This window comes from Carettochelys insculpta, chromosome 8 (assembly GCF_033958435.1).
Source record: "Carettochelys insculpta isolate YL-2023 chromosome 8, ASM3395843v1, whole genome shotgun sequence".
Classification (NCBI taxonomy): domain Eukaryota; kingdom Metazoa; phylum Chordata; order Testudines; family Carettochelyidae; genus Carettochelys; species Carettochelys insculpta.
The window spans coordinates 22,486,538-22,502,890 of NC_134144.1; the positions used below are offsets into that span (position 1 = coordinate 22,486,538).

The following is a 16,353-nucleotide window of genomic DNA, read 5'->3' on the forward strand; positions in this document are numbered from 1 at the left end:
AAATGAGCACCGTGCTGGTCCTCATTGACCACATCTGAATTTGCCTAAGAAGGAGGCCTCCACAATGGTGTATCTGCCATGAATTCTAATTGGTGGTATCCTCAAACGGCAGAGCCTTCATTTTGGTCAAAGACTCTTCCTGTCCTCCCATTGCCACAGTAAATTCAAATGCAGGCAGCAAGAAATGACCTGCTGCTTCTCCTGGAGCCTCGAACTGCAGTTTTGGTGGGCGGCAGCAGCAAAAGTTCATGACTGTGGCAGAAACAACGGGAATAGCTCTAGTGCACTTGAACAGCACAGACGCTGGGCCTGCACCAGAGGGAGCAGATGGTACAGCATGGAACTGGGGGCGGGAGAGCAGTTTAGGAATACAGTGGAAGAGACAAAGTGTGCGGTGGGGGTGAGGCTATGAGGGACAATTGGTAGCATGTGAGGCCCACAATAAACACTTGCCATGACCCATCACTTTGCTCCTCCACCACTGGTAGATAAGAGAAGGAAAAGGAGGGCTGGACCAAGTGAAGTTCTGTCAGCACTTGCTGACCTTGCTGATTATTACATCTGTCACTGTGCCTGGCCCTTTTATTGTATGGTCCCATTTAATGGGCAGACCTTTGGAAGAAACCTGCTAGCTAGGGGGCACTGCTCATGCTCACTGGTTTCATTCTGCAGCACTCAAGGGAAGGCAGAGTATACAAGGACTCTGCCTCTCACCAGGAGGAAGGAGTTTTGCAGGCACATGATTGCAACATGACTGACACTGGGGAGAGGAACTGTTCCCTCAGGAACTGAGTAGGATACTGGAACTGGCCATGTAAATCATAATATGTTGAGGTATCTCCAGGCTGCACAGGTGTCACGACCCCAACCCTCAGATAAGAAACAAGTCAAGGAAACACAAAGACATAATTTTACACTTAACATAGGTAACAGCAGAAACGTAGCACTTTAAAGACTAATAAAATGATTTATTTGGGGATGAGCTTTCATGGGACAGACCCACTTCATCAGATCCATCTGATCACCAAATAAATCATTTTGTTAGGCTTTAAAGTGCTACATTTCTGCTGGTTTGTTTTGTTAGAACACAGATGAACATGGCTATCTCTCTGTTACTATTTAACAAAGGTAAGGTCAGCTCAGGAATCAGCAGGCACCTGTGATGTAGTGAGAACCAAAGGAGCACACACAATTTCAGTCCGTTTTTCTCTCTCTGATGCTATTTTCCACTTTGGTTGGTTTCTTTCTCTACTCTTCTTCTGTTGGTTTGTCTTTTATTACTTCTCTTAAACTGCTTGACTCTCACACTTTGCCTTCCTTCCCCACTCTTCCTTGTTATTTCTTCTCAACAAGGAGGGTCTGTGGCTATCATGGCATTTCCTTCAGGTTTTTTTCCCCCTTGGATTCTGTAATTTTGGTTAGTCAGATCCAGTAATGCTTGCAGATACTCCAGAAACGTCTTGTAAAAATTCTGACTATTTGAAAAGAAAAGCATTTCTTGTTTCTTGATCAAGGCTTGTTTGACAGGTCTGGGGAGATGCTTCTTAAAAGCCATCAAGCCTCGATATACAGCTTCCTATACAAACAGACAGAATCAGCCTGGTTCTGTATTGCTTAACCCCAGAAAGGTTAGTGGAAATAGCTGATTCTTTTCTAGATTGCTTCAGGCAGCAATAGCGTTAAGGGCATACATATGAAATCAGGTTTCTTTAAAATACATGCAGTTAGGGATCCATTGAGGTTGCATGTGCAAGTTCTCTCAAAAGCTGTATCTAAACTCTTATTGTGATACAAACTTAAGAAACAGCACCATATGAAAGCAATAAAGGAGAAATCAGATTGCTCCCACATAATCAAGACCAAATGGGAGAACAACCAGTGATTAATGTACTGCCAAACCACTAAAACACAGAGGAAAAGTAAACAGCACACACACAAGAGTAATGGAAACTTTCGCTGTATATCCAAGTCACTGGCTGCATGAAACAGAGTACTGAACACCAAGAGCCAGCAGCAACACCCCATGCCAGCAGTTCAAATGCCACACACAAGTAGAGACGTATAGAAGCTCTCAGCATCTATTTTCAAGCAAGGAAACCACATCTTTCTAACCACAAAATACTAATACTTCTCACAGACTTTTCTGCAGGAAGTGGTGACAAATGCATTAATCTGTATTGCGTAAGACTTCTCCACTGACAGTTATACATCACAGTGAGCAACTACTTAAGCTTTTAAAATCACTGCCAGCTTTGATAGTGATCATTCCAAAATAAAATTATGCAGAAATTCATTCAATTTTTCAGATATGTGCTAAATGAATAGAAAAGCTAAAGGTAAAAATAATAAAGGGTACAGAATCCACACTGGCGGAAACATGCATACAAAAGACTAGCAACTTGATAGTTAAATTTCTCTTTTTTTCAGATTGAACAATTTGACTGCATAATCAAAATTCCTCTTCCCTTTCTCATTACTTTTAATGTCTTGGTATACGAATGCAACTAGACATATTTGATTTTGACAGTTGTTTTTCCCTGTCCCATTCAAATTCAATTCAGGACATCATAACTTTAGTAGGGTGTTAACTTGGATGGTATTGCAATCACCATGACCATGTATTCGTACAGATGCTGATTAAATAAGAGAGAGCAGAGTTTTCACATAAAGGTGCCTGTTAAAAGCTTAGGGATGAACTTATCCTGGTTATAAGCTGCTGAAACTCCATTATTATCAGTGTTTTCCACCCATTTATACTCAGGATGAAATGGGTCTATACGTGAATGCAAAAAAATAAAAAAAATACTTTTACAGCTTTGAAAAATCCTAGTCCAAAAGAAGAACCTTTCAAAATATAACTTGACAAAAATCATACAACATAGGACTATGTACTGAGGGGTTTTTCAGGTTATTTTACACAGTTCTTTCCCAGGCATACTCCATTGGCCTGTAGTTTTCTGTCAAATAAAGCAGTATCCTAGAAGTATAATTCAGAGCTGCTGTATCTAAGTGCCTGAGTCAAACATCTTTAAAGCCGCAAGAGGCTTCAGGCTGAAATAATGCTCCAAATGTGATAGTGAATTTCCAAAAAAATGTTTTAAGAATTCGTTTGAAAAGGTTACACAATAACTTAGAAGCCATGAATATCAGGTTGTCTCATTCCTAGTTACATTTTTATCTATTTTTTTATACAAACTCCTCACAAATTGGTGTTCCATCTCAGAACAACCCATGACCTCAATTTTCTTAATAATTTGCTTCATTCAAAGGACACAATGTCTTGTGTGCCAGGAACTTCCAGCAAAATGCAGTAAGTGCCTGACATTATCATGTAGTATGCATTCTATTAGCATTTGCCATTACTGCAAGTTACGTGACAGGCAGGTTCCAAAGTGTTACTTAAATCAATAAAGAATATGCTGTGTTACTACGATACCTAATTTTTACATAGCGTGTTTCCTCAGTAGATCTCAAAGGACTTTACAAAGGAAGTCAGTAGCATTATAAATCCGTCCAAACACTTCCTGAAACTCATCAGATCGTTGGTTCTCCACCTGTTTACCTTTGTGGGCCACAGATGCAATGAGTGGGCTGCATCCAATACTAGCTGTAGGGCCCTGAGCATGTCACACTGGCTGAGACTCAGGACTGTATGCCACGCTCAGGACCCAACAGGTAACATTGGCTTGTAAGCAGGGTTGCAGGCTGAGAACACATACTGAAATGAAGGTGAGCTCTCCACACGTAGGAAGGACAGATTTTTGGAGTCACAATCCACCCTGAGAATCTGAGAGTGAAATAATCTCAGTCACTTCCCAGTATCAGACTGTACACAGAAAGGAGATGGACTATAGAAACTACATTTGAAGGCCTCAAAAGAACCTTTTAATATGTGATACAAAGATCATGCAGGGAGGGCCACTGGGGCTGGGGGCGCCCAGGGACAGGTCCACCACCCGTTGGGTGCCTTCGAGGGGGGGTGGCAGCTGGAGGGGCGACTGTGGGGACAGCGGCTGTAGGCCAGGCTGGTGAGGGGGTGGGAGGTTGGGTGAGGCAGGCGGCCAAGGCGTGAGCCACATTGTCCAGGCTGCCAGCCAGCCACACCCACACCTCCCACTCCATTGCGAGCCAGTCCCAGAGCACATCGGTCATTTCTTGCACAGCTGCCCAGTTGGTGGCTGCCTCCTCATCCCACCAGTGCTGCTGAGGTGTGGCCCAGGTGTGGCCATGGGGGGGATGCAGGCTGGGGTGATGGGGCAGCCTCGTGGATCCTGCAACTGAAGCCTGCTCCGATGGGATAGGGTGGCTGCCTGATGAAGGACCTGTGGAGACAGAAGGGGGCAGGGGGGTGGCCTGTGAGTGCTGGGTCCCAACCCCGGGGAGCCAGGGTCCCTGATCCGCTGGCCTCCACACCACTCTCCCGCCATCCATTGGCCCACGGGCCCCATGGGCTCCTGGGAGCCAAGGGGCTCTGACCTGGTGGGGGTTGGGCTGTGTTCAGTGCCTCCCCTCCTTCCCTGGGTGGATGGGCTGCAGGGCTGTTCTGGGGGAGGGGGCGGCATCTCTGGGCTTTGTAGCATCCTGATCACCCTGTACCTACCAGCTGAGACCTCCAGGGGCTCAGGTGAGGCTTGGCTGGAAAAGCTGCGGCTGGGTGTCCCAGAGGGGAGGGCGATGATGAGGGTCCCGTCTCTGGAGCCCTCATCATAGCTTTCGATCTTGGTGGACCAGTCCCTGAGTGGGGGTCTGGTAGTGCTGGAGGGGCCCCCGCCTCCTCGTTGGTGTCCATGGTGGGGGTGCAGTCCAGCACCCTTGGCCCCAGGAGCCTGTGCAGCTCCCTGTAGTGGAGGCAGTGGGCAGGCTGTGCCCTCAACTGGCTGGCAGTGTCGTGTGCTTTGCAGTAGGCTTGCCTCAGTTCTTTCACTTTTATACAGACACGGCTCCTGGTGCAGCTGGGGTGGCCTTAGGCTTCTGATTTTCGCTGCCGGGTGCCAGTTTGCCAAAGGACCTACTCCTTCCCCCCATGGATTGAGGAGGTCCTTCAGTTCCCCTCAGTCCAATAGGGTCTCCTCCTGGCATGCCCCTTGCCCAGGTGCTGCAAGTCCTTGGATCCATCATCTGGGAACTCCAGGTGGACAGGGGGGTCCTGCCATGCTTCCATGGTGGCTTGACAGTGCGGACACTAGCTGAAGCCTTGAGCAGGGGCAGTCCAAGTGGGAGCTCATGCTGCCCCTGCTTATGGCATACTCTCAGCTTCCTGCCTGGGGTTGCTGGGGAGCTGGTTCCCATCAGGCGGACAGCAGGGACCATAGAGCCCTGCCTGGGCTGACCAGTGTCTCCATGCTCCATGGAAGAGCCACTGCCATGGCGGACCCCTTACTTTGAAGTAGTGAGTGCAGAACATCTACACACACCCTACTTTGAACTTAAATTTCCAAGTAGCCTCCCTTCCTTCAAAGTTAACTTCAAAGTAAGGAAAAGTGTGTGCAGATGCTCTGCAGGCTACTTCGAAGTAGCTCCTTACTTCGAAGTTAACTTCAAAGTTATTTTGTAGTGTAGACACAGCCCATATGTGTAAGTGCATCAGACTCCAGCCCAGAATATTTAGTATGACGCAGGACATCCTTGAGAGCTAAGTAGAGATATACTTTTTACATCCCTCAGGCACACTACAGGCAAAAAAGTAAATATTTTAAAAAGTGGAAGAGGACAAGTACTTTAAATCATGATAATAAATGTTAACACTCATATAATTAATATTAAGAAAAACAAATGTATTTAATAGAGCATATGTCTTGAACTATCATATTGATTTAATATGATGAAGACAAATTGGAAAAAAAAAACAAAGTAGAAGTCATCTGGATGACAGAAGAAATTATTTATATTTTAGCCTGACAGTGCAGTTAACATATTGAGCTTATCTAAGACGAACAGAACATATCTGTTTATAATGGTAGAGTCCTGTGACTAGAGTTTTTAGATGCAACTTGATGGAAATTTAATCCCACATATCCCATGCAAAATTACAATCACTAAACTCAAATACATTATTTGATTAGACACTGTTTAGAGTATCTAATTACTTTTCGAGTTAACACAGCTGTGTTAAATCCTGATTGTCAGCACAACTCTCTTAAGTAAAACACTAACAATGTCCCATTGTGTCTACTATTTTACATTATAACTTACACACCTATCAGAATGAAATCCTCCATTTTACATCAAATGTGGCCCTCTAGAATTTGCTGGGATGGCCAAGGGAAGGAACTGGCCTCATGCTACCTGGATTACTTGCTCTTACTTGAGTACAATAATGATCATTTTCAGGCCAGGTAGGTAATTGCCTATATGCCATTTTCCAACACAATTAGCCTATGTATACACTACCAGATAATATCAATTTTAAGTGAGTTAGCCTGATTTTTCCAAGTGTCTGTCCTCACAGTAAATTCCATTAGCTCAATTTACGGAGAACTAAAACTGACATAATATCAATATCATAATATTGCAGTAACCTGAGGGGTGTAGCGTTCAGTTCGAATTTAAAATTCCAAATGAAGTGTAGTGAGGACATGCTATGTCTTTAAATAGAATTCATTAGCCTCCAAACATGTCCCATATGTGCCCCACAATGCCCCACAGTTCTCCATTCTGGCCTCTTCCATTTCCACTCTTCTCAGGTGCAGATGAATTAGACAACAGGAAGAACGTTACAATTCAGCACCTGGAAGCCCGTGGCTGTAGTATCATGAGAGTCTGAAAATTCTTCTTTCTTTTTCTTTGCAAGTAGTGGGTCTATGGGGTCTGTGGTTCTGTATATACCCCTGCTAGCTGCTTTTTTTCTCTGCTGCCTGGGGCCAGCTGTTGCTCCCCCCACCAGCCACGTGTCAGCTAGGCTAATGGGTTGGGGTCACACTTGTCTGATAGGATGAGAAACTTCTTTCAGCTCTGTGGCACCTTATAGACTAACATATTTTGGAGCATAAGTTTTCCTGGGCAAAGACCTGCTTCATCAGATGCAACTGATGAAGTGGGTCTTTGCCCAGGAAAGCTTATTTTCCAAAATATCTGTTAGACTCTAAGGTGCCACAGGGCTTCTTGTTGTTCTCAAAGATACAGACTAATGCGGCTACCTCTCTGATTCTTTGCAGCTGTTTACATTTTCTCCCGCTCCCCACATCCCCACCCCCACCCTCCCCAGGATGCGCCACACAGTCTGGAAGTTTCCCGTGCCCAACTACATCATGTGGCTTGACTCTGAACCAATGAGAGGATGTGCTGCGCAAGGTGCCAAGCAGCTTGTGTGCTCCGAGGGTCACGATTTTTGGGTGCTGGCTGTAGCCAGGGGTCTTTTAGCTGCCTTGAGGAAGTCTCCCTCAGTGGTCATGATTTTCAGGGGCTGGCTGTAGCTGGGGGTCTTTTAGCCATCTGGCAGAAGTGTCCCTCAGTGGTCCTGATTTTTGGGTGCTGGCTATAATTGGGGGTCTTTTAGCCATGTGGGGGGAGTCTGCTTTGCTAGTCATGATTTTTGGGTGCTAGCTGTAGCTGGGGTGTCTTTTAGCCACCTAGGGGATGTCTCCCTTGGTGGACAAGATTTTCAGTCAATAGAAGAAAATACTTACTCACTTGAGTGGCTGTCCTCTCAGACCAAATTGTTTGTATGGGCTTTATCCAAAGGCCAAAAGGGTTGGCTATAGTTGCAGGTCCTTTAGCTGCCTGGGGGAAGTCTCCCTCAGTGGACACTATTTTCGGGTTCTGGCTCTAGCCGGGGATCTTTTAGCCACCACAAGCCATTACTGTTTCAATGAGACATTTGAATTTCAGTGCACCACCTGTGTCTACTTAAACATATTCTTTTCTCAAGGACCGACTTTGCCAGGATGTCTAAATCCCCATCTAAGCCTGCAAAGATCCAGTGCTTTTGCATCCCGTTTTAAAAAACCTGTCAGTTGGGACAGGCTTACTACTCCTCTGCTCCCCTCAATTATAAAAAGCACATCTCTTATAAAGGCAAGCCTGACCCCCTTCTGGAGAAAGGAACATTTGTTTAACATGGCAGGGGAAAGAGAAGAATGAAATGTGGGAAGATGTTGTCAGATACCCACATCTACTTGTGAGGCATTTTTTTTCCCGTGCTGCACCAGTGAAAACAGCCAGGATGCTACGGGGCTCAGGGAACTGTGGGAGAGGTTCCCATAACACACCATGGCAGCACTCGATTTAAGCTACTCGTGTGTGGCAGCAACAAGTTGATTTTTTTGGGTAGAATGTGGGAAGGTGAAGATGCAATTGAATGTATAAAACTCAGCATTAACAAATCAATTTTAATAAATTAGATTTTAGCTCGTAGTGCAGATGCAGCCACAGTGTGCTGGGCCTTTAATGAAGATGATTGGTTTTGGTCCTTTGGAATGGAAAAGGGATGACTATTTCAAGTATGGTGTGTACCACAAAGCAAAAACCTGCTCACTGCAGAAACAATCTAGATTGCAGAGGGACACGGCAACTCAGTGTGTTTCCGGGGGTTGGTAGAACCACACAGGAACAGGAAATGCAGGAAAGAGCAACAACCACAGTTAGATTTGGGGAGTTCTTTTTCCTACTGAAGAAATACTTAAAGAAAGATAAAGAACAACGTTCCTGGGAGAATTTTCTAACATAATTAAGTATTCCTTACTAAGGACATAGGACTTTGGGGAGCGGGAGATAGAATCTGGAATCCACATAGCACAATTACCACCTTACAGTTACACCTCCCTCCCCCAAAAAAATCAGAAGGCAGAGCTGAGTCAGGGCACCTGTCCAGTCAACCTTTTGCCAAACCCGTAACTACCCTTATTTCCCTGCGGAGAGTTCAATGAGACAGTCATGTTAATACTTTGTAATTAAAGAGGCAGTCTGGTCCAGTGGATAGGGCACTGGTGTGTGAGTCTATGGATCTATAAATGCTCCACACCTTTTGCTCATATAGATCTCAGTTGTGGCTTTGTCAGAAGCCTTGCACAAGAGACAGTGCATAGTTGCTCTGTTCTAGAAGCAGATATGGAACTAGAGCAAATAGAAACCACTCCTCATTTCTTCCCATTCACCTGTACTATTGTGGATGAGTGACAAGATCACCAAATACATTCTATGAGCATAAGACAAAAGGTTATGTATAACAGCATTCACCTGTGCTTTAGAGAAATGGTTGGGGAACAACCATCATTTAAGGTCCTAAAACTGAGGTATCCCTCCAATTACAACGAAGAGAAAAGTACTAGCATGTTGGATTTTTGTTTTTTTTGGGGGAGGAGGTTAATGATTTGCAAACATAACGTTGTACTTTGAGTAAATGATCTCTGACATCCAATGTTTAAAGAAGACAAGAAATCTTGACATAAAAGGGTGATCATGTTTTCCATAAATCTCCTTCAAATAAATATTAGTCATACTGATTTATGATACTGAAATATAAAGATGAAGAATTGTTAAAGAATAATTAAGAGTTTTGTTAATTTAATAGTTTGTAAGTATGGATAATAAATAAGTTTGAATGGGACAATACTAGTGCCAAGACCAGACGGTAAAGTGCAGCCAATGCACCACCCTGCTACACCTGGATCCACTATTGGCTGTGGTGAGGGGGTTTAAAAGGAGAAGACCTCACTCAGCTGGGGGCTGACCACGAAGGAGAACTCTGCTATTGCCTCTTTGAGGGGAGCCTCATTCCAACAGTAGTGCATGTGGTGTTATACTAAGCATTGTATGACAGCAGATGGAGTATTAGGCCTCAGTTCTACCATCTCTAAATGTAAACTTGAACTTAAATGGGAGTTCCACATACACAATGAATGTAAGATCAAATGTCTCTATGCTATATTAGCAACGAAGGGTCCTGTGGCACCTTATAGACTAACAGAAAAGTTTTGAGCGTGAGCTTTCGTGAGCACAGACTCACTTCATTAGATGCATCTGATGAAGTGAGTCTGTGCTCACGAAAGCTCACGCTCAAAACTTTTCTGTTAGTCTATAAGGTGCCACAGGACCCTTCGTGGCTGTTACAGATCCAGACTAACACGGCTACCCCTCTGATACTTGTATGCTATATTATGAATGTTTGTGAACAGTTATATCCAAATGAAGTAAGAATGAAGTGTTATTCATGTAATTAATAGGCATGAAATGTGGATGTGATTTTAACACCTATCTGTCTTAGAGTCACTAGCAAACAAAATACACAACAATGCTTTAAATTGGTACTTTTAAGATTGTACTGCAGATTTCCTCACAGTTACCCTCCCACACAAAATAACAGCTATTCTAAGAGTCAAATTTTATTCTCAGAAGCATGTGCCAGAAGTCACAGTGAAATCACACACAAAGCATATACACAATGATACCAAAATGTCAGTAATAACAATGACCAAACAGTGAAGCACATAATTTGGCCATTGTACAATTTCAATTTACGATCTCATGTGTTATTTGTTTTAGCAGCAAGAGGCCCCCATAAAGTACCTGTGCCCCACTGTGATAAACAATAGCTACACAGAACATGAACTGAAAAGCTGAACAAGAACATGTATTTTGCTATTTCTGTTTCGTTCATCTTTCATTTGTAAGAAGAATGTATCTATCACAGTGTTACTATAAAAGCTGGTTTTCATATTAGACAGACTGAACAATTAGGTTCACCAATGAAAGGTCAACTCCTACACATTTCATTAAGGAAAAATTCCTCAATAAAGGTTGAGGATTTGGCCTGTAGGGTTAGTAATACTGATTGAATGCACAGTTAAGTTAGAGATCATATACAACTTACAGTTTTCAATGGGGAATTCATATAAGTCTCCATAGAAAGAAATGCCTTCATATATACAATTTACTCACATATCCATTTCATGTTACTATTGCACTTGATAACATTATGGGGCTAGACCTCCATTGGACTTCATTTCAGTGTTGTGATAATAATGATAAATTATCACTGTCATAATAAACAGACTCTGGGGGACTTCATAATAGGGTTTCAAGCCAGAAATAAGATGAAAGCCACCCAAACGTTTTTAAAATATGTGGTAACCCAAATGTTAATTTATACTATTACAAAAATTAAAGAAAATGCACTGTAAAATGTTTGGATATTTCTGTAATTTAAAATATACTCTGACTTAAAAAATAAAAACCACAAACTGGCAAATTATTTTTCTGCTTAGTCAAAAATATAAACTCAGAGGATGTAATTCAGTCCTAACTGACCTCAGCAGGACAAACATTTCACCAATGATATTTAAATTAAAAACTAGATTATTTTCTGAAGAGTTTGTACTATGCACATCACCAGGTTCTTTTTTTTTTAAATAGTTATGTGAGTATATTTGCAGACAATAAACCATTACTGCTTCAGAGCCAGTAGAGTCAGTTTGCTAAACAACTTCTATTTCTAATAGATCACAACTGGATACCAAATTTGCCTTTTAAGTTCCATGAAATCAACATCCACTGAGTCTGAAAGAAAGCAAATGATTTGGATGGATAAAGTTTTAACTAATAGACCAAATTGTTCAAGTGTTTAAGTCTGCATGAGAGATCATAATGGCTCTTGCTTGGCCTATGAGATTTTATGAGGGAATTCCAGAACATAAAGCCCATTAAAACAAGAAATAAGTTGTACACAAAACAAGAGACATATGTAACAATATGTTTGTGACACAAAGACAGTGTTTTCCTCATGCTAGTACTTAGCACCTCGGCAGCACCTCCCTTTGTTTTTTTGTTTTAAACTCACAAAGCATTACAGAAAGTTATGAAGAAATTCTGAGTTACAAACTGCCGGGCAGACACATTACGTAGAGCTCTTTGCCACAGGATATTGCTCTCCATTATTAGGTAGTCTGCTTGTGTATCTGAGAAAAATTAATAGTTTGTGTACATGCAGAAACATCTGCTCCCAACAAGCTGAGTTGAAGAGTTTACTAAATAGCTTAATTTTCCAAAATTTGTATATTTGTCACAATCTTACTGTTACTTGAGATTATTGTGGGTTAATTATAATAAACACAAATCTTGCATATGCTCTATTTATTATCAGAACACATGAACAGTGTTAAATAATTTTAAGTTATAGAAGTCTTGGCCAGAAAACATAGCTGCATCCATGTACTTACTGGAGATGTATGTATTTGATTTATTCTTAACTGGTTCTCCAAATCTTGTACCTTATTTTTCAGTTCTATATTTTCAGTTTCTAGTTCTTGAATCTACAAAACAAACAGTCTTTTCAACAGCTGTTGGGAGAATCATCCTTTGACATATCTAATTTGACCTATAAATTTAAGCTCTTAACTACCGTGCTTTTAATAGCATGAGTTATATTTTTATGTCTGTATTTGAGACAGGCTGTACTTACCAATATGCTATAATTATGAAAAAGATAGTCATTGTATTTAATAACAAACCCAAATGCTTTATTTCATTTCAGAACGATGATGGAAAAATGTACTCTCTGTATTACTTCATAGACTACTGTCCCCTGCTGTTTAGTGTTTCCAGAGTCTCATAATAAAATCTTCTGTCTTTAGTACAGTACTGGCATTTATTCTCCAGCATATTTCACAGAAATTTATAAAACAATTATGGTAATACATAATTTTCAACAAGAGAAGCAACATATATGTATGACTTACTCTTTTCTGTAACCCTGCAATCTGTTTTCTTGTTTCAACATCTTTTCCTCCAGATTCCAGAAATTTCCTGTAAGCCAGGTCAAATGCTTGACCAATTGTTAAAGTTATCTCTTCAGCCTTTATATAAGTAAAATACTGGAATTAGCACATCAAGCATATTTATACAGTGTTTTTCATTTCACAGGATCACAAAGTATACTACATAACATACACTATACCTAGGTGTTGCTTCATCCACCACTGAAAAGAAGCCAGCTCTGAAAAGAAATATGGCAGGTAGGAGAATAAGTGCGGAATAACTGATGCAAATAAAACCACAAGGGAGACTGCTGTAGATATAATGCAATTATTTACATTGCATTGTGCATTATGGTAGTTTAATATCTACAAACAACACGCTTGGGTCTGTTTTTCATGCATTTCTAGAACATTTTCATCTCTTGAAAGTGGATGCCGGCTATAATTTTCTTTTGTTGATTAATTTTATTGAATGGTCAATTAGCACTTTCAGTTTTTACAGTTAGATCTTAAAAGTCTATATCAGGGGTCAGCAAACCTTTAGAGGTGGAGTGCTGAAATTTGACCCTTTGACCTCTATGTACATTCCAAGTACCGATGATATTTTTTGAAGTTGCTAACAGTCCTACTTACAACAGTTTTCTTATTAAATAAATAGAGATGCGGAGCTTTACTGTTTAGGTGGTGGTTGGTAACATTAGGTGGTCTTTTGTTAATTCACAGGCAGCAAGGCTTTGAGCAAGCTCCCAGATGCATGGGGGAAGACGGGCAGGGCTGAGCTCCTGCCTTGCATTCCAAAGAAAATTGTCTCGTGCTACTCTTGGCATGCATGCTGGGGGTTACTGACCCTTGGTCTATATTATATAAAAATGAGATCAATTTCCATAAGGTTGACTGATCTATATATTGTATTTCTTTGATTAAATGTTGAAGACCACCAGTGCGAAAACAAACCAAATCTGTGGACATCTATGCAAATAAAATATTTTCTCTCTTCATATTTGAGAAATCCATACAGAAAGTTTTGATTGCTTTTACATTGGAATGATTTTATTTTAGATACCTGTGCAGGGGGGAAAACCAAAAATACAATACACTCATTAACTGTAAATGTTTTTGAAAACTTAATTAATTCCGGTAGTCACAATTAAATGGCCAGCATTTGCTCAGTTTTCTCCTTGGAAGAGGAAACAACTCTGTCATATATATGGTGTGTTGGTGTGTGTGTGTATATATACATACATGACAACCACTATAAGAATTGGATTTATGTCAACTGGACTAGATTTTGTTTTTTGTCACTGAAAAACAAAAGCAAAACAAAGGAAACTAGAGCAGATATGGTGAGCACAGATCCTACAAAGGCCCATATCTCTGTGATGGAGCCTTACAACCCTTAGAGACATTCTGTTCCAACCCCTGCTCACACAAACTCCCTCTTCTTGACAAGTACAAGGAAAATCATCACATGATGCATGGGTTCGTAAATTAGCATTGGCATCTATTTCGGCTGTGTCCACTGACCAAGCCCTAATGGGACTGATTATTAGGCTGCATCGACACGATCACAAAAGATTGACCTGCTCAGTGTCAATCTTCCAGGGTTTGATTTCACACATCTAATATGGACACGTAAAATCAAGCTCTCGTGGGATGCAGTCAACGCCTGTACTCCTCATGAGATGTGAGGAGTAGGGGAGGTCAAAGGGAGAAACTCTTCTGTAGACCTTCCCCTGTACAGACAAGACAAGTTGGCTGTGCTCTGCTCTTTCGAAACAGTGGGTCCACCATGGTGGCAGACTCCAGGAGTGTGGAGATGCTCTGGCCGCCCCAGGCTGGGCTCTATGGTCACTGCCATCTGCATTTCAGGAAATACACACCCAGCAACCTGTGGCAGGAAGCTGAGAGCATGCTAGCAGCAGGGGGGAGCATGAGCTCTCAGATGCATGCCCTCCTCGCCAACAGAGCAGTGATCGCCAGCTCTCAGTGTCAATGGCAAGTAGCCAGGAGCCCTGTGCCCCCCAGGGTTCCCCTGATGAGTCCTCCCAGGAGCCGAGCCAGTGACGAGGCAGAAGGGGACTCTCCTGGTCTGAGAAGGAGTTCAAGGATTTCCTCAGCCTTTGTGGTGAAGAGGAGGCTCTCCTCAAGACCATGGTGCATCGGCGCAACGCGGACATATTTGTCTGCCTCTCCAGGGGCCTAAGTGCCAGGGGTCACCCCAGCTGCACCAGGGAGCAGGTGTGGTCACAAGTCAGTGTTGAAGCAGATGAACTGCTGCATCTGAGTCGCTGCCAGCCAGGGTGGGGTTGGGGGGCACCTCCTACCCAGTACCTCCACTACATGGAACCGGAACACCTCCTGGGGCCCAAGCAGGTGGCACCCACTGAGCACCTCCTAGACATGGCCACCCCTCCCCCCTGAGACTGCGACCAAGGCCGAGCTGGCCACAGAGGAGGAGGACCTGGGACCCTTGGGTGCCATCATCCCTCGCCTGAGGGAAGGGGACCAAGAGGTCAGCAGTGATGATGAGTGTTCCAGCGATGGAACACTCATCATCGCAATCCCTTCTGTATCACCCGCAACTAGTGCCATGGCTGTGCTCCTCCCTCTTTTGGCAATGACGCTTTGCCCACTGGGCTCCAGCTGTCATTCCTCTCCCTGGTTACAAGTAATAAAAGTCGTAAACAGGCCACGGAATTTCAAGCGGGTGTTTATTGCCCTCAACCTATCAATGACTTTTACTATACGTAACAGTGACAAAATCTTAACATGAAGTATAGCCCTTTGATTCTTTCTAAGTTAGCCAAAATGCCCTTATGCCTTGTGTTTATAATTATTTGTGTTTAGCTGAACCTTGTGCTTTGCATTAAACTAATGATCATGAAAATGTCTCTGATCAATTGATAGGGTTGTATTTCATTACTCACTTTGCTTTTACTCAGCTAGCTCAAATAGTGATCATTTGTATCTGATATGGGAAGTGGTTTTCTATGATTAATAATCTATTGAAAGAACATTTTAGTCTATCATTTATGGAAACCACACGTAATTAAAAGAACATTGTGATCAACAGATCATTTTTTCTTGGTCTATAAATATCCATTCTATATAAAGGGGTACTTATTATTATACAGGTGTAGAGTAATGAACAAAGTAACAACTGTTAAGAGTAACACATAAATGCACTGTGACTGATAAAGTTGACAACATGGAGAAAAAACGTGGTATAACAGATGTGTTCTGGAATCAATGTAACAGCAAACCTTTAAGTTTTGTGTTGGTAATGTCTAAGTCATTAAGGGCTAAATAGAATTTGCAGACATTATTAATTTATTGGTTAGATTATGGTGAGACTATTCAAAGTAAGCAAAATGTCAGTGATACCAGGGTTCTAAATGAGAGTATAATGAATGAGCTTAAGGAAGTTAATCAGAAGTGAACTGAAGTACACGTCCATCACTTCTTTATTATAGAGGCCGATATTTAGATTTTCTTTTCGGCACAGTTCTGTATTAAACATTGCTTGATTGTCTTACTTTAGGAAACCTTAGTTGACTTAGTTATTTAACATCATGGTTTTTTTTTTTTTAATATAAACAGAGCAGACCCAATATAGCCCCTTCTAGCCCTCACTTTCACGCAGATTTACTAAGTCCTCCAGTAC

The 16,353-nt window shown here is 42.1% G+C and overlaps 1 protein-coding gene across 2 annotated transcripts in view; it reads right to left on the reverse strand.

Annotated features, from left to right (window-relative positions):
• Positions 1–16,353, reverse strand: part of GULP1 (GULP PTB domain containing engulfment adaptor 1) — a 345,309-nt gene that overhangs the window by 34,456 nt on the left and 294,500 nt on the right. For both annotated transcript variants that reach the window (XM_075000987.1, XM_075000986.1), the window contains exons 9-10: positions 12,672–12,788; positions 12,153–12,245 (exon numbers count right to left, since the gene is read on the reverse strand). In XM_075000987.1, coding sequence (XP_074857088.1) covers positions 12,153–12,245; positions 12,672–12,788 — 210 coding nt within the window. The remainder of the gene's footprint in view (positions 1–12,152; positions 12,246–12,671; positions 12,789–16,353) is intronic.